Source organism: Hydra vulgaris, chromosome 09 (genome assembly GCF_038396675.1).
Source record: "Hydra vulgaris chromosome 09, alternate assembly HydraT2T_AEP".
NCBI lineage: Eukaryota > Metazoa > Cnidaria > Hydrozoa > Anthoathecata > Hydridae > Hydra > Hydra vulgaris.
In genome coordinates this window covers 16,031,241-16,051,952 of record NC_088928.1, presented here as the reverse complement: position 1 = coordinate 16,051,952, position 20,712 = coordinate 16,031,241, and the positions used below count along the sequence as shown (strand labels likewise).

Below are 20,712 nucleotides of genomic sequence, written 5' to 3'. Positions count from 1 at the left end.
CTTCCCAGAGGATACGTGATGCTTACAAGTAATTTTTTTTTTTAAGTATAACGCTTATTTTAGTATAGAACTTACCTCTGAATAATACCATTTAGTTTATTTTTAAATGTTTTAAAGGAAAAAGAAAATAATGGAAACAATAAAATAAAAATTCACATTTTTTATTTCACTTTACAATCTACACAAAATTTCGCTTTTCCAAATTTATTTTTAAAACATTACAAAAATTTTATATATTGATAAAATAAAATTGTGCTACAATAAATACCCATTAAAAATCAATAAAAACTTAAAAAAACAAACAAAAAAAACATCAAAATCAAAAAATTATAATTGACTTAAGAAAAAGAATCAGATAAACAAAAAAAAAGTAAAAATAAACAAACACATGAAAACTTTAATAAAACTTTTCATTTTAGTCTTTGATGATAACTAAATCAAAAATTAATAAAAATAAAGATTATTGTTTGCAAAATATTGCTTGCAATTCGCGCTAAAAACAAAGTGTTTGCAAAAAAGAATTGACGCTTTGATGGTTTAAAAACTAAGAACAATTTTAATTCTTGTGTTGTCTGTTTTGTTGTCACTCGTCTTTCCATAAAAACGCTTGAGTTTAAATTTGTTTAAAAATAATATCATAAAAACGCTTCAAGCCAAACAATAGTTTGTAAATTACAGAAATATAAAAATACTGTAAATATGATAATAACTTTTAGTAAAAATCATTTTATTTACAAAATCAGTATTTTGTTTTTCACGGAATCAAGTACACTACTCCCGTTTTCTTCCGAAAATTTAACTTTTTTAGTAAAATGTTCGATTTTCATGAAAGTTGGGAATAATTATAATTGTTCCATGAACAAACAAACTCTTTTATAATAAAATAAATATAAATTGCTTTTTTTCGTTTTATTTCTAACATACATTTTACCGTAAACTTTCGTTTTAAAAAAGATTTACAGAATTATCCTGTAGTTAAAAGAATCTTAGACTATGACGCAAAAGAGAGATATAATTTGACATAAATAAAGTGATTCCTAATCATTGGAAATGAAACACGTAAACACGTTCTGTTATTGATATATATATATATATATATATATATATATATATATATATGTTGTTTATAATATATATATATATATATATATATATATATATATATATATATATATATATATATATATATATATATATATATATATATATATATATATATATATATGTATATATGTATATATGTATATATGTATATATGTATATATGTATATATGTATATATGTATATATATATATATATATGTATGTATATATATATATATATATATATATATATATATATATATATATATATATATATATATATATATATATATATATATATATATATATATTAAAAACATCGCCAACCTCAAATAAATCAACGATTTATTTCTAAAGTTAAGCCAATTTTTGGATTAGATTCATGTTGCTTTCAATATTCAAAATATTTTTGTCATAGTCTAAAACAAGGGGAGAAGTGAAAACCTATTAAAAAATGTCAGTACAAGAGAGAGAAACGTGACGTCAATACAACTTTTGAGTGAAATGTAAAGATAAATCAAAAAAAAAAAAAAAAACTTGTACTCGAAATGAGTAAAAATTTGATGAGTTTCGCTTTTTGATCTGTACAACCTATAAACAATGATAAAAAGATTTGAGATTACAGAATACTATCTATAGATTAATTTTTAGGATGCTTTGAAAATAATATTAAATATAATCTAGTATGATTGGTAACCCAATCACTATGATTTGAAAACAATTAAAAACTCTGGATAGACTTGATTAGTATTGTGAGCATAAAAAAATAAATCTGGTGAGGTGCTCGAATAAGAATCTTGAGCTTCTCGCTGAAAATCATTAAAACCATTTTCTTTTATATCAGATAGTGAAATCGTCATCCGTGCACAAAAGGTATATTGGAAAGGATCATCATTGGTTATTTTATGATCAAGTTTAATTTTATGTGGATCACTTGTGAAGGTATTGCAAAGTGGCATTTTTCCATGATCAGTTATGCAAGTACAAACAGGGAATCCTTGCTGAAATACTGCTGCCAAATCTTTCTTTAAACAAGGTTTAAACACATACTTTTCAGTAGTTCTCAGACCTTTATTCATAAGCATATTTCGAAATCTAAATTAATATTTTTTTAACTATCCAAATATTTTTGAATAAAAGTGAATTATGAAAAAAAATTATATATTAATAAAAGAAAAAGAAAACTTACTTCTAGTAATAATATATATGTATGTATATGTATGCTATTATTATATATGTATGTATATGTATGTATGTGTGTGTATATATATACATATATATATATATATATATATATATATATATATAAATATACATATATATATATAAATATATATATAAATATATATACTTTTATATAGATATATATATGTATAAATATATATATATATATATATATATATATATATATATATATATATATATATATATATATATATGTATTTATAAATATATGTATATATATATATTTATATATGTATATGTATTTATTATATATATGTATTTATATATATATGTATACATATATATATATATATTTATATATATATATTTATATATATATTTATATATATATATATATATATATATATATATATATATATATATATATATATATATATATATATATATATATATATATATATATATATATATATATATATATATATATATATATATATATATATATATATATATATATATATATATAGAACCCTTAGATGTTGTCCGAAAGTTTTTTCCATATTTTGTTGACAAAAAGTAAAAATTAAAATGCAAGACCGGAATTTTTTTTTCTTAATAATGATAGACTGCCTGCCCCAACCAAACCCTCAGTCGATGTAGCAGCACTCCCTTGCGGGTCAGGCTATTTGTCAGTCGATGTAGCAGCACTCCCTTGCGGGTCAGGCTATTTGTCAGTCGATGTAGCAGCACTCCCTTGCGAGTCAGGCTATTTGACAGTCGATGTAGCAGCACTCCCTTGCGAGTCAGGCTATTTGTCAGTCGATGTAGCAGCACTCCCTTGCGAGTCAGGCTATAAGATAGTCGATGTAGCAACACTCCGCGCATGATTTACAGTAAAAAAAATAAAAATAAAAACATTTTATTAAAAAAAATAAAAATAAAAACATTTTATTAAAAAAAATAAAAATAAAAACATTTTATTAAAAAAAATAAAAATAAAAACATTTTATTAAAAAAAATAAAAATAAAAATATTGTTTATATTGTTAAAAACATTCAAAATGTTTTAAAAACATTCAGAATGTTTTTAAAAACATTCTGGTCAATTAAATTTGCGTTTTTGTGGTTTTTTTATATAAAAATTAATTTGTAATTAAATTAATGGTTTTGACTTTCGTCCAACACGAAAATGTTGGACGAAAGTCAAAAGTAATTAAAAGTGACGTATGTGTTGGCGTAAGAATCACTTTTTTCCTTCCGCTCTTCCCAAAGCCAACAAACTATAGATCTATATATATATATATATATATATATATATATATATATATATATATATATATATATATATATATATATATATATATATATATATATATACATACAGTGGTGTAGGAAGGTTTTTAAATGTTTGAAATATATATATATATAATTTATATATATTTATATATATATGTATTTATATATATATGTATATTTATATATATATGTATATATATATATATATATATATATATATATATATATATATATACAAATATATAAATATATATATATATATATATATATATATATATATATATATATATATATATATATATATATATATATATATATATATTATATATATATATATATATATATATATATATATATATATATATATATATATATATATAGTTCTATAGTTTGTTGGCTTTAGGAAGAGCGGAAGGAAAAAAGTGATTCTTACGCCAACACATACGTCACTTTTAATTACTTTTGACTTTCGTCCAACATTTCCGTGTTGGACGAAAGTAAAAACCATTAATTTAATTACAAATTAATCGTTTTTTAAAAAAACCACAAAAACGCAAATTTAATTGACCAGAATGTTTTTAAAAACATTCTGAATGTTTTTATAACATTTTGAATGTTTTTAACAATATAAACAATGTTTTTATTTTTATTTTTTTTAATAAAATGTTTTTATTTTTATTTTTTTTAATAAAATGTTTTTATTTTTATTTTTTTTACTGTAAATCATGCGCGGAGTGTTGCTACATCGACTATCTTATAGCCTGACTCGCAAGGGAGTGCTGCTACATCGACTGACAAATAGCCTGACCCGCAAGGGAGTGCTGCTACATCGACTGAGGGTTTGGTTGGGGCAGGCAGTCTATCATTATTAAAAAAAAAAAATTCCGGTCTTGCATTTTAATTTTTACTTTTTGTCAACAAAATATCGAAAAAACTTTCGGACAACATCTTAGGGTTCTATATATATATATATATATATATATATATATATATATATATATATATATATATATATATATATATATATATATATATATATATATATATATATATATATATATATATATATATATATATATATATATATATATATATATATATACATACAGTGGTGTAGGAAGGTTTTTAAATGTTTGAAATAAACAACTTTTAAACAAAAAGAATATTCCTAAACTTTTACATTCATATGTATGACAAAAAGACTCTTCACAAAAAAAAATTACTGTGATAGGAGAATGGGAAAAAGAAACTCTAAAATCATAGCCCCCCCCCCCCTACTCTAAAAAAAAAGGCATTGAGTTGAATTATTTATTTTTTCATAAATATAAACTAGTTATGTATTCATTGACAGATTTCAAATTTTATGTTTAAATTATTCAGTGTTCAGTTTTTATGACCATGTAAAGTTTGTGGCCTCCTTAAAATGAGGGGGTTATTCTTTCATGGTCATAAAAACTGAACACTGAATAATTTAAACATAAAATTTGAAATCTGTTGATGAATACATAGCTAGTTTATATTTATGAAAAAATAAATAATTCAACTCATTGCCCTCACGTATATTTATATATATATATATATATATACATATATATATATATATATATATATATATATATATATATATATTTTTTTTAAACATCTTCGCTTCCAACAAGGCTGCAAGCAGCCACTAATTAAAGTTGGAAGTTACTGAAAGAGAAAAGATGAAGATTGTAGAGCAAGATATTGATTGACGGACGACTTAAAAGATTGCAAATTATATGAATCAGGAAAGCAAGATGAAGGAAGCGAATTCCAAAGAGCTGATGTTCGAAGAAAAAAACTAGACGAATAAGCGTTTTTGGAGCACTTAGGAACAGTCACAGAAAAAGGATGACACTTAATTGAATGACGAGTAACACGAGAATGAATTATAGTAGATGGCACAAGAGACGCTAGCTCTTTAGAGCAGTGCCCATTATAGTATTTGTAAAAAAGAGAAAGAGAAGCAACATTACGACGATGTGATAATGGTTGGAGGTTGGCTGCAAGAGCAGATCCAACTATGTTTACAATGCGTTTTTGCACCTTGTCTGAAGAGAAAGGGCATCATTAGAAGATCCGCCCCAGATATGGCAACAGTATTCCATACAAGGCCGGATTTGAGATTTATAGAGATAAAGAATAGAATCCAAAGTAAGAAAGTGACGAGCTCGATAAAGGGATGCAACCTTAGCAGATGCTAATTTTGCAACTGATTTGATATATGGCTTCCAAGAAAAATTGGAAGTAAGAGTTAATCCTAGAAGATGAAGAGTAGGTGACTCATCGAGTACATCACCGTTCATAAATATAGGAAGATCTAAATTATTGCGATAACGATTAGCTGAAAAAAATTGAGTTTTATCTGAATTAAAGTTCACCAGCTACTGTGAGCCCCATGCTGTAGCAAAAGTGAGATCCTTTTCAAGCTCAAATGCCCCCTCCAAGCAATCAGTGGGTGATGGTTTTTTATCACGACAAGAATAAATGGTAGTATCGTCAGCAAACAATGCCACCTTAGATGTGAGAATATCTGGAAGATCATTAATGCAAATTAAAAAGAGTATAGGGCCAAGGATAGAACCTTGAGGAACCCCTGAAGTTACAGAATAAGAAGAAGAGTGTTGTCCATCGAGGACAACTTTTATGCTACGATTGGAAAGAAAGGATTCAATGATCTTAAAGATGTTGCCGGATACACCATAAGAAGAAAGCTTATGGAGAAGACCAGCATGCCAAACTTTATCAAAAGCTTTTGAAATGTCAAGAGCAATGGGCTTAACCTCTTCACCTTTATCTAATGCACGATAAAACCTGTCAGTTATTACTGTTAGCAAATCAGCTGTAGAACGAGAAGATCGAAATCCATATTGATGGTCAGAAAGTAAGTTATTAGATTCAAGATGAGAAATTAAGTGTTTCTTAATTAAAGATTCAAAAACCTTGCTTATGATAGGAAGAAGACTTATGGGACGGTAGTTAGACGAATCAGATCGCTCTCCAGAATTTTTGAAGATAGGGATAACAAATGCCGCTTTCCAGCAGGCTGGAAAGCAAGACTCTGATAAGCACTTGTTGAATAGTTTTGAGAGTATAGATGACAGCTCCGGAGAACACTTCTGCAAGACAATAACAGGTATGTTGTCCGGGCTACAAGCTGTAGAAGAGTCTAGGCAGGAAATCACTTTAGATACAGATGCTGGAGTGATATGAATGTCAAGCAATGGATCAACCTGTTTGTTGGCAATATCAGGTAGAACACAACTAGTGGAATCAAGAGATGATATTGATGAAAAGTTTTTTAGCAAACAATTCGGCTTTGTCTTTAGGTGAGGTGACAAAGTCTGAACCATACAAGAGAGGTGGAATTATGGATTTGCCCTTATTATTGATATTATTAAAGATTCTCCAGAAGTCACGGGAGCCTAATTTTTGAGATGAGATACGAGATTTCATGACCTGAGAATAGCCGGTTTTGGCGTTAGACAAAACCTTTTTACAATTGTTTCTAGCAGTAATAAACAGACGTCTGTTTTCTGGAGAATTGTTTTGCTGATAAATATGGAAGTAACAGTTTCGATTGGCAATCGCAGCAGCACAGTGTGAGGAAAACCATGGAGGAGAGTGAGGCTTGACCTGGAATCGTCGATAGGGAACAAAAGATTCCATGCCAGCCTGAATCCACGAAGTTATGTAAGAAGCACATTTGTCGACAGGAATTAAAAAAATTTCTACCCAAGGGCCATCACGAAGAAAATCACGGAAAGAATCCCAGCCAGTTTTACTGTAGTTGTAAGAGGTTCGATAATAGGTGGATTCAGGTGATGAAGAAGAATGAGATATTAGTTTTAGAGAGATCAAACTGTGATCAGAAGAATCTAAGGGTGAATGTGGAGAAACTGAGCACTGACTAGGATCAGAAACAAGACATAAGTCGAGTAGAGAAGGTAAATGATTCGGGTTGTCTGGAAAGCGAGTTGGAAAGTTGACTATTTGAGTCAGGGATTGAGAAAGGCAAAAGAGCCAAGCCATTCAGAGTGGTGAGCATTAAAGTACCCGTCAACAACTATATTAGCTGATGGATAAAGAGAAAGGGCTTACTCAATATGATCAGAAATAACGTCAAAAAGTGTGCAGTCTTGAGATGAAGGAGGATTATTATATAGATGAAGGAGGATTATTATATAGATAAAGGAGGATTATTATATATATATATATTATATATATATATATATATATATATATATATATATATATATATATATATATATATATATATATATATATATATATATATATATATATATATATATATATATATTAGGGTGATGAAAAATTTTTAGGTTCAAAACTTTAGTTGTCCTCAAGTTTGCCCTTGTTCTATATGACAATAGTAATTATTTTCCAAAATTTGAATCAAATCGGATGATATTTAGGGGTTGCCATGTTTTGTCACATTTTGGAATGAGGTTAAAAAAGTAAAAAAAATTTTTTTTAACTATTTATTATCAATTACTTATTATTATGTGGTGGATTGTGGATGTTTAATGTTAAACAAACAATAATATAGTACTGTCCTACTATGTAATAACACTAGGAAATAATAGATCAATCATTTTCATCATTCAACAGTCATCTTCATCAGGGTAGACTTTAATGCAACTGGAAATTCCTTCCGGTGAAGATCAACCAATCGAAGAAGAAACTGCTTTTGGTTTTCATCTTTCATAACGCTTTTGTTGAAGTATGTTATAAGTGATATGCCTTGTTCCGCGCAATTGTTGACAACCTTCATTTGACGAACCTTGTGCTTCATTTCAAGATATGTTGAATCTGTTTCCCACTCTGAAGATTCTTTCATTAAAAATGATATAGCTTTTTCTTTGCCATTCTTCAAAATTAGATCGAAAAGTTCTGCGGTGCATTTGATAACGAAGGAAGACAATGTACTGTGATAATTGAATGTGGCAGCATCAAGTCTTTTGAGCGATTTCTGTTTTGGCTGTTGTTTCAGGTTGTTTGCCATGTCTCTCTTGGTGTTGTTGTCGACACGGGAATCAAAGAAAGCCAATCCTATTAGATGTTCAGAAAAATACCACAGATGGCAATGAAAAGCTTTTGCTGCATTAATTGCAATTGTATGATTTGAATATTCTTGAATTCGTTAAAGAAGCTTGGCATCATTGAATGGTGGTCGTTCAGCTAACTGAGCTTCATTCCAAAACTGTCCGTTTATAAATGCCACAAAAAGACTTATGTCTGATATTCCTTTCTTATCCTTTGCAGTAATAACATATTGATCCTGAAACAAATATATCTTCATACAATATATAGCTTTTGCCATTCAACATGCATTGTGTGTTGCACCTGGTGCCCGAAACTTTACATTCAACTCCGAAGTTGCAGTTGATCTTCCAAGAAAAATAAGGCACGAATTCAAGAGTTCTAAGTAATCATCTCTGGGTTGCTTCACCATAATACACTACTGGGTTGCTTCACCATAATACACTACCATTTCTTTACAGTTATACAATTTTTCATTCCCTTTAGTGAATACCTCCTTGTTGATTGTTCACCATTGCTTCTGGAAACAATTAAAAATACCAACTTCAGGTCCTCTACTGCTTCCAAATGCAGTCATGAAAATGGTGGAAAGCATGACTTTGGGGTTTGCATGCTACCCATATAAGATTACGGTCAAGATTCTGCTCTATTATTGTGCAGGCACCAATGTTAAACCCAGTGTTGGATGAAGTAGTGTCAAAAACCAGTCCCTGAACAAGTTCTTACAATTTCCAATCTTTAAGAGCCTTCGTGCAAGCATCAGCCTGATGCTCACCTGTACCTCAATCAATCTTTGGAATGCCCAGGAATTTTTCCACCCCACCACCAGTCACAAGAATGGCAATTTTATTCACTTTTTTTTGAACACCAGTGATATCAGGTAAGAGCTTTCCATCCCAATGCAAAAGAAGTGGATCATCAGGAGAGAAATCAACCTTGTCAGCTGTAGTCAGTGCTTCACGAACAGATCGCCTTTCTCTGCGGATTGTGCTGTACGACAATGATAAATCTTTTAGAGAGTGATCAAGAGCATGAGCAACTGTTTCAACCATGAAAAATGCACGGCGATCAGAAATATTAACACGATCAAGAGACGATACAACATTATTTGTTAGAACTTTCATCTTCTTTTTCGTTGAACCACTTGTGGTCAGTGTGCTGGAAGCGGAAGGAGTCTGATATTCATCATCATCCAAGGAACTTGAGCTACTTGCACTCACATGTCAACTGCTGATGAAGAAGAAAGTTCTGTTTTTTCCATCAGTTCCGCTTTACTGCTTTGACGCCTCAACTTCATTTTAGTTTCTCAGACTCATTTCCATGCCTCCCTAGCTGTTAAATTTCGATCAATTCCTGCCATGCTACAACTTAATGGATCATTTTGCTGCTGATATAAAAATGCTTTATCTTCATCGTTTTTCATAACTTCTGATGCATTTTTGGTTGATATATCAAAGAGTTCTTCAAGGTCAGCATGGAAAAGTCCTTCTTTCATTTGACTGTCCAACTTTAAGCATCGGTGTTTTTTCATCAATAGATATTCGTCATAAAGTTTTTTTAACTTTCTTTCTGCATTGTCAATTTTTTGAGTTGGAATTCTTCAACTGCTTGGAATTGAGTTGGAATTCTTCAACTGCTTCAATTGTTGTCCGAATACTTTTTTTCACTCTTGTTTCTCTTCTATATGATGGAAGAGCAACCTCCGAAGAACATCCCCTCTTGAAGGAAGTCTGGCAGTCGACAGAGTTTGTGTAGGTCTACCGACAAGCCACACCACATCAGAAGATCTAGTGGTTGCCATATTAATTTCTATTCAAAATATATTGTTATATATATATATATATATATATATATATATATATATATATATATATATATATATATATATATATATATATATATATATATATATATATATATATATATATATATATATATAAAATAAAAAAACAAATTTGCAAAATTTGAGAGAATCACAAAATTTTACCAATGGTTAATTCATCTATAAAACATGGCAACCCCTAAAACTGCTTCTTTAAGTCTAATTTTTGGTGCACATGACCCTAGGTGATAAAAGAAACACAGGCAACCTTGAGGAGAATGCTTTTTGTGAACTTTTTTTTTTCTATTACAATCTGAATCACCCTAATATATATATATATATATATATATATATATATATATATATATATATATATATATATATATATATATATATATATATATATATATATATATATATATATATATATATATACACACACACACATTTATATACATACATACATATATATAATAATAATAATAATAATAATAATAAAGTACAACTAAATTTGTAACATTACTCGAAATTTCATGCTTTATGCGATTTACATATATATATATATATATATATATATATATATATATATATATATATATATATATACATACATATATATACATATATATATATATACACACACACACATATATATATATATATATATACACACACATATATATATATAAATCCATAGTCTATAGAAAACTATAAACAATAATGATTATACCTTACAAAAGTACCCCAAAGTTCTTTGTTCTGAAGTTGTATAATGCTCAATATTTCATATTCATTGCAATAACTTTTAAATCGATTAGCAACTGTATTGTAAATGTCAGACATTTCTTGTAAAGGTACCAGATCATGACCATTCCAAGGTTGTTGTGGTTTTTTAATAACATTTTCAGGTCCAATTATGAAATCAGTTCTAAATCAATAATAAAAATTATTTGTAAAATATGTATCTATATATATGTATATATGCATATATGTATATATATGCATAAATGTGTGTATATATATATATATATATATATATATATATATATATATATATATATATATATATTTAATTTAATGATAAAAGAAAACAATATTGCAAAGTGTTAAATATAAAAAAATGTTTCTTTTTTATCATTTTTAATTTATTTAGAATACAATAAGAGTGGCAAATATAAGATAATAAAAAGGTGTGCAAAAGTATAAGAAAACAAAATGTTTTATATGGCCACCTTTGTTTTTAAGACATGCCAAGATTCTACGTGGCATGAAATCTATAATTTTTTTGATTAGATCTTGTGGCATGGTATTGCACCACACTTGCATTTGAGTCATGAGCTGCACCAAGTAAGTAAGCTTACTTTTTAACAATTTTTAGCCCAACAAACTTATTCAATATATATACATATATTAGGGTGGCTCTAAAAACAACACTTTTTAAAAATATTTGCTCAAAACCCCTAAATGTGTTTTGTATAATAAATTAATACTGGATTTACAAAACTTTTGAATAAAAAATATTTTTAAGGGTCGCTCAAGACCCCTTTAACGTCAGAAATATTTAGATATATGGGAGTTTTTTTATAAATTAACGATTGTGCCCCATCCACTTCATCCATCCACTTCGAAACCCATGTTGTTGGCCCTGTGTATATATATATATATATATATATATATATATATATATATATATATATATATATATATATATATATATATATATATATATATATATATATATATATATATATATATATATATATATATATATATACACACACATATGAAGGAGTTATATTACCAAAAAAACTATTCGATTATTCAATCTTCTTTTTGCGTGTGAAAAAAAAATGTAAAGATTAAACCGCATTTAAAAGATTATATATGCATTAACTGACTTTGTCAACAAAAAAATAATTGGAAAAACCACCATGAACCTTGTTTCATGATTGTAATCTTGTGGTGCAAACTTTGGTCGACGCCTTATTTTTATATGTTTTCCTGATTGATAGTTAATTTGATACATAGCATTGAAATCAAATGTAGTTTTCTTTTCCACAAAGCTATACTGCAAATGTCCTATAATGATCAAAAAATTAGCTTAATTAATAAAAATTAACTCAGTGTTATTTTATTTAACTATAGGAAAATTTAAATAAGGAAAAAAAACAAAAAACAAAATACCAAACATTAAAAAAATTTATAAGTGATAACAAATGCTGTTATTATATAACATAATAAACATAGATGGTCATTTAACAACTATAGATATAAATTTTATAAATATATAGATATATATAAAATTTGAAAATTATCTAACTTTGCTTTATTATTCAATTGGCAATAGAGTCAGGAGAAGAATTGTAAAAATTAGCATTATTGTTTATATTTTTTCTGTTGAATAATAATACTTTGTCAAGAATTTTGCTTTTTTATTTAGAGTGCTGTAAAGCAAAATCCAACTTACAGGTGAACATAACTGAAACTAAAATCATACAGCTGTTTATTTAAAAAATAGCAATTTTATTATAAAACTAAATTCTTCTGAAGAGCTTCTGAATAAAAAAAAGTATTTTATCAACTAACATTCCAAAATTCTGTAAAAATTTTTTAGCTATTTATAAACTGAAAAATAATTTTGCTTTATATCAAACATTTTAATGCTTTTATTTTAATTTTATATTTTTAAATAATTTTAATGAATATATTTCCTCCTTTTTTACCATAAAATGGTAAAAATAAAAAAATTTCTGTACTACTACTACATTTTAACAATAAATGTGGCACAGCACTCACTTCATAAGCAATAAGTAATGAGTTCAATCTTAACAATGATATTTGTAGTCTCTGGTATTTGCTATTTTAAATTTGTTAAACAAGTTCAAAATTGGATTTTTTCAGTTAACAATTTTGATTATATGTTTTAGCTTAGAGACTTTCTAAAAATAGTTTTTTTCCCAGCCATTTTAAAGCTATGGGTTAAAATGAGGATCAAGTTTCTCAATAACCATTGCAAACTAAATTAAAGAAATTGGTTCTAAAAATATACCTTCCATAAATTTCGATTCAATTTCCTTAATTAAACATGCTTTATTGGTCTCGATTAAATCAGCATTACTTGATGGATAACTTCTCCACATTCCAAAATTATCTTCCCAGTACCAGAGCCAAACTGTCGAAAAAGATAAATCTGAATATTCAACCATTGAAGATGGCGTGGAAAGGCGACGCATTTTATACACCACATTGTCTTGAATAGAATAATCATCTAAATTATAAATTTTATTTTAGTGTATGTTGTATTGTGTATAATGCTCAAGTAAATAATACATGACATGTTGCATTATATTAAAAAGTTTTATTTTTTTTTATAAATTCGGAAATTTCTAGCTTATTAAACATAGGAATTGAATATTCTAAGAATATTTGAATCCTATGTTTTATTATATTATGTTATATATTATATAAGTATTGTTAAAGAATCTTTGCAAAGTTTCCTTGTAAAATAAATTAAGATTAACAGAAACACCTCTTTAATAGTTAACAAATATTTGACAAGTGTTTCCTGATTTAGAAAAAAATATTCCTTCTGATTATGATTTTACATAACAGTAGCTTAAATTGTGTTCAATTTATAACATGGATTTATAAGAATATACTTTAAAAATATCAGAATAGGCTAAAACATGGTCGATGACTTTCAACAAGGAAAAAAGTAATGTAATTTTTCTGCCAAAAAAAAAAAAAAAAAAACAGAACTATAGTTATGAATTAAACAGTTATAAAATAAAAAATTGAAATAAGATTTAGTGGAGTTGTTCACAAAGACTTGAAATGTCAAAAAATGTTGTAAAAATAAACTTTGCTAGCAATTTATGCTATATGCATAAGCTATGTATCACGCACAAATAACTAACAGACGTTATTTTTGCAACATTATTTTTACAAGACTACGTCATAGCCATCTGAAGCAGACTTGCAACAAATGGTCGTTGAGTAGATACGTTTTCGTTAGACAGTAGATATGTATAAGTCATAACCACCTATTTGATTTTTGATTATAGTATGTTTATATAGAGATATGTTTAAAAATTTTTTCTTGTGAGTTTTCCTAGTTATTTTTTATAATGACTTTTAATAATACTTGATTAGACAAATAAATAAACACGAATACTAATAAAAAAAAGTTCAAAGTGTGTTCGCAAACGAAGACACCAGAAGACACCAGTCCAGATCATAGCCCTGTCATAAAAACTCGTAGCCCTGGCAAAACAGTTTCTTATATATTTTATTGAAAATTAGTAAAAGACTGTATAAACAGTTTATTGTTTTTATAGGAAATATAGCGTTGCTAGATAGGCTTGTAATTATAGGAAATATAGTGTTACTAGATTTTCAAAAAGCTTGTTTTAATTAGTTTATTTTTTTAATGTTAAGTTTTATTTCAAGGTTAGTTAAATGTTAATTTTTAATTTACGGCTAAGAAAAATCAAAAATTTTATAAGCTACAAGTAAAAAGCATCAGGGAAGTGGGTTATATGACGAATCAAACTGAAGAAGTTCATCCTTAGCGTAAAAATTTCGGTAATTCCTTTATCTCTTTTTTTTTTTTTTTTTTTTTTTTTTTTTTTTTTAAAACAAAAGGAGTTTTTAAATCGCTGATAGCTACAAACGATTTTTGTATAAACACAACATTTAAATAGCGCAAACAATAAAATAATAAAATATAAAATAAAAATTTCAGTGCGTTTACGTTAACCTTTGTATTTATTGTAAAGGTTGTTGTTATAACATTGGCGTGTCTCACTTAAGATCACAGTGTCGGTTATTATTTAAATAAACAATAACAACAAAAACATGTGTTTGTAATATGTCGCTCGATATAAAAAACTGCGCGACCGAATAGAAAAAATCAGCATAAATAAATGATTACATTTATAAACAATATAATAATAGTATTGTAATTACCTTAATGATGATTGTAATATACAATGTTGCATACATAATTACAACAATATATCAATCATGAAGTAAAACTACTGATATGGGTACTTCCGTTAATTTTAATAACGTCAAACAATTTTTCGCACTCAGTCCTCCCACATCTTAAAGATTATAAAACTTTCTATGACTTCCCTAATAAAATTATGTAAAATAGTTTTGCCACGTTCCCTTAGGTAACCTGTACGAAATAATTATTAATGTAATTTTTGGGGAATTATTGATGCAAAACTATGACTAAAAAATTATTTTTAAAAATTATGCTATAAATTCCCATTTCCGTTTTCCATCTTCAGTTTTGTTGACATGATTAATTGAAGTCTCCAAATATAAAAAAATTCAAAAATGTCAAAAATGTAAAACCAAAAAAAATCCAGTTGGAGACAAGCCTAAATAAACTTTTTAAAAAAAACGTGTTTTTCATAAAAGTTTGGTCACTCTTTTAAATTTTAAACTTTTTCACAATAATGCAAAATTAAATATCTTAATTACAAATTCATCCAAGCTCAGTTAATTATTGCGCCAAAATGTAATAATCATATAATCTTAGAAAACAGTACTACAAAATGAAATTATGTTCATACCTATTGCTTGCAATAACCATGACGATAAGTCATAAGATCCAAAGTTTGCGTTAATCTCGCTTATCCCAACAGCTACCATTTCTTCAAATTTTACAGTGACGGTGGTTCCAAAAAGGTCTATTTTTGAATGCTCTATTTCTGCGGAGCAGTAATCAGATTCGAGTTTTAAATTTTCATGTGTCCCTATATTTATCCATTTCCCCTTTTCTTTTTCATATTTAAGATTATTATTACTTTTTAAAGGAGTCGTGTAAACTTGCCACTGAAATATTTCTTCTGAATGTAATTTTGGACACGGATTGCCTAAACACCTTCCCTTTATATAATAAGTGCAAATTACAGTTTGTTGACAAATACAGTTTACCTTTTTGGCACTTGGATTTGCAACATTACCGTTTGTTTGCTCAGAAACAATTGATTGATGTTGTGTATTATGACCCGTAATTAGATTTGTACTATCTAAAATATCTGAAACAAACTTTCGATCTCTGTAGGCTTGTTCGTTATTCGTTGGAGAGCCTTCTTTTGATTGTTGAAAAGAAAATATACTTGTACCTGAGCCTAACGAAGAGTAAAAATCGCTTGTTGAAGCTTTAGAATTAGTATAGTAACTGGAAAATAAAGAAGTGTCCTCTGAATTTAAAGCATTGTTAGATTTTAAACTATAATTTATCTGACTAAAACTTGTTGAATGTCCATTTGTTAAAATATCGTTTTCTACAGGAAACTGCTCAAATTCTTCGCTATTTTCACTTGTTCCATGTTGAAATTTTCTTTTTTCATAATTAAAGTTTGTTGTTGGCGGTGAAAGATTATGCAAACCCAGCCTGTCGCGTGAAAGTTCGTTATTATCATATAGTCTAATGTTTTGTTCAAAAGAGTTAGCAAGAATGGTTTGCATAAAAGATTCGTGCAACGAATCAGAAGATGATGAGAGATTTGGTTTTAAATTTATATTCTTTGTTGGAGAGTTTTCAAAATGGTTAAGACTTTTCAAGTTCAATTCATTATCTAGAAAACTATTTTTTATATTTTTATTATTAAGATCTAGACTTTGTGACATTGAGCTAAAATATTGAGCTTGTATGTCTGTTGGCATACCCTCTATCTTACTACACTCTGGGAAAGAAGGCATTGTTTGAATAAAAAGTTTTTCATCAACAAGCCCGTTTCTCAAAACTCCTTTCTTATTTACGATAATAGGTGGCGTTGGCAGAGAATATTTTCGCCCTCGACTTGAATCGTCAAAAATGGGTAAACTAAGTATTGGTGAATGATTGGAGTTAGATAACTTCCTAGGAACTTTGTTGTTTGCCAAAGCTTGTAAAATTGTGGCATTAGGTAACGAAAAAAGCGCAGGAAAATGTCCCATGTTTAAAGGAGTATGATTTGGGCTGAGAAGTGGTGGAGACAATTTATCGCATTTATCTGTATTCGATTGGTCCTCTCTTCGCTCAGCCTTAATTTTAAGATATGTCATTACTTGCATTTCCGTTAAGTTATCCATTTGATATCGATGCAAAAGAAATTTTGTTTGCATATTATCAATACTGTGCTTTCTTATACATTGGTTTCCAAACTTACAGTTACCTTCCTCAGCATAAAATCTACAAACGTGAATATAAGGGCAGATGTCTCGCGTACACCCAGTGGCTACATTGTAGTATTTACATATTTCTAAACTCTTTGGCACATCAGGATTTATCGAATCTTGTTCTAAAAGATGTTGAACATTCCTGCATAAAAACTCTCGTAATTGTTCATCAGACAAACCTTCAAGAAAATGGTTTCGCAAAACATCGCGAGTGTTACTTCCCTCAAAATGATGTGGTTTTTTACATCTAGGACCGAAAGTACATTTTCCTTTTACAAAATGACGGCAAACATGTAGTTTAGGACAAAACGTTTTTATACAGCCTTTTTTGCCATCAAAATCGCGACAAAATTCTACCGTAGCAATGGGTTTTATTACAAGCGAATTATTTTCTTCCACAAGTTGAAAAAACGATGGGTAACTGTGAATAAATGCTTGTATTCCGTTCCATTGCGAACGTTTTTTTAATATGTTTACAATTTTATCGACGTTTTCCAATTTTAAAATATCGTTTAATTTTAAAACCGACGAATTCCCAACTAAAGATGTGTATATTATTCGTGAAAAGAGAAGTTTAAGATCGTCAGTTGATTCTTTTCCTGTTAATTCCATTTTAGCTTTCATTATTATCGTTCATCTTTACTCCTCATTTCATGTTTAGTTTTTAATAATTTAACAAATAAAAAATAAAAATAAAAGTACTTTGATTGCTATAATCAACAGAAACGCAAATGGTACAAACAGTGTTACTCAACAAGATGTTATCTTTTTATGACTAAGGGTCTCAGAAGCTTAAATGAAGTTGATTGGTTGACTTTATCTAACAGCTAGATCCCAGTACATTTTTTATAAAAGCAGGAATTACAAACATTTTGAAATTGTTATGAGAAAGAACGTAAAGGAAATAAAAAAACCAGACAGGCTTAAAAAACATTATAAATTTTTCAATAAGATAACAGCGAACTTCAATAGCTTTGTTAGTCGGCGAAATCTCCACTACGTAAGCAAAGAAAAATTAAAACAAAATATCTTTTGTTTGATCAGAGCGCGTTTTCTTTCTTTCTTTGTTCCTCTCAATTTTTCTTTATAGAACTTTAATTGTTTACTTTGAATGAACGTTTTCTTTTATAATTTTGCGGTTTATTTATTTAAAGTGCTTAAATGTACCTATAACATAATTTAGTAAAAACCAAGAGTAATCTCGTTAGTGGGAGGGTAAAAAATCATAATATAGCTTATAGTATAACGATTATAATATAACCGATAGTATAACCAAAAAAAAACATTATTTAGAATGGAATTGTTCTACGTGCCTCATTATACATTTTTACTTATAAGCACAAACACACACACAAATATATATATATATATATATATATATATATATATATATATATATATATATATATATATATATATATATATTAAAATAAGGCGATATTTTAATAATGTTTCGCATTACATTTTCAAAAGACTCGTTTTAAAATAAAAAATCTAAAATTAATTTATAAAACGAACCTTTTGAAAATCTAATACGAAATTACGAAACATGTCAAGATTTAAAAATATTGTGTTATTTTTAAAAACACTTACTTATTTTATGCTAATATGACATTGATATATATATATATATATATATATATATATATATATATATATATATATATATATATATATATATGTATATATATATATATATATATATATATATATATATATACATATATATATATATACACACACACACAATCTTACAATAAAAATAAATTAATGAGGCAATTTATGCAAACACACAAAGCTAAAGTCAAACAAATCTTCACGTGAATTGTCTCACAAGCTTGCATCGAAACTTTTTTATATTTCGCACCAGGCTGTCGCGTTTTTTTTCACAGTTGCATCCGTTACCGGATATAAGACCAATATCCTATAAATTATTTTTGATAACACAGTTTTATAGCTAAGTGGTAAGGAAATAAGATTGCTTGATCACAGGAAACTAAAAAACGTATAAGAAACAAGAAACGAGTAGTAATAATATTTATAGTTCTACAAGTTTTTGTGACGTAACGAACACTATTGGCTAAAAACTTTTTTCTTTGGTTTGAAATCAACAAAGTTTTAATTTAAAATTTATTTATAATATATTTTATATTAAAAAAAACAACAACTTTAATTATATGTTTGATATTTAAACGTATTCTTGAAAAAGGTTTGATTAATTCATTTTATGCAGCTGCTTTTTCAATCATCTGAAATGTTTTAATAAATATTCATAAATGAAGTTGCACGAGGCCAATAAAAATTGCGCTTTGCCAATATTTGCTGAAACATAAAATTAAATAATTTAAAAATAGTTTTATTTATGAAATGTTTCATGTTTACTTTATAAATGAAACAAATGTTAAACATTGCTTATTTCGTACATGAACCCTTAATCAAACCTCTTAACTTAGTAAGTTAAACCATAAACTTAGTCTTTAAGCAACCTTGCTTTAATTGTAATATCAACAATTGTTACATTAAACATTAATGTTATTTACGTGTTAGTTGCAGATCCAAGTAAAACCAGAAAGATTAAAAAGTGTAAATAGAAAGTATTAAATATCGCTTTTACTTTCGTTACACTACATCCAATCAAATTCTTTTTAAGACTTTCTATTCAACTTGTCGGTTTTTATGCGAATTTAAATCGTCAGGTATGTGGCCGAGTATTCTAACTGTATTATTGTAATGGAAATATAACCAATTGCTTTTCCGCATCTTTATATAAAACCAAAAAACAATAAGACCCGATATTTAGCATCTGCTATACAACATACGCTGTTTCATCTTTTTCTAAACTTTCACTTTGCTTTCATAAGGTTCATAATTCCAAAATAAAAGCAGTACAAACGTGAACTAAATTATTTTGAGAAAACTTTTTTACTAAATTTTATAAATATTTAAAATTACTTCATTACAAAATAGTAATACCAAATCCAATGACGAAAAAAAAAAAAATTGAAAAAATAATAATATAAATATCAAAATTTGCATCAAAATGATAAAAATAACTTGAAAG

The 20,712-nt window shown here is 27.3% G+C and overlaps 1 protein-coding gene across 1 annotated transcript; it reads right to left on the bottom strand.

Annotated features, from left to right (window-relative positions):
• Positions 1-1,448: 1,448 nt before the first annotated feature.
• Positions 1,449-18,826, bottom strand: LOC101235770 (uncharacterized). Its single transcript, XM_065804844.1, has 5 exons — positions 16,058-18,826; positions 13,522-13,740; positions 12,410-12,551; positions 11,203-11,400; positions 1,449-2,177 (listed from the first exon to the last, which is right to left on the bottom strand). The coding sequence occupies exons 1-5, from the start codon at positions 18,273-18,275 to the stop codon at positions 1,787-1,789; spliced, it is 3,168 nt and encodes a 1,055-aa protein (XP_065660916.1). The 5' UTR covers positions 18,276-18,826; the 3' UTR covers positions 1,449-1,786.
• Positions 18,827-20,712: the final 1,886 nt, after the last annotated feature.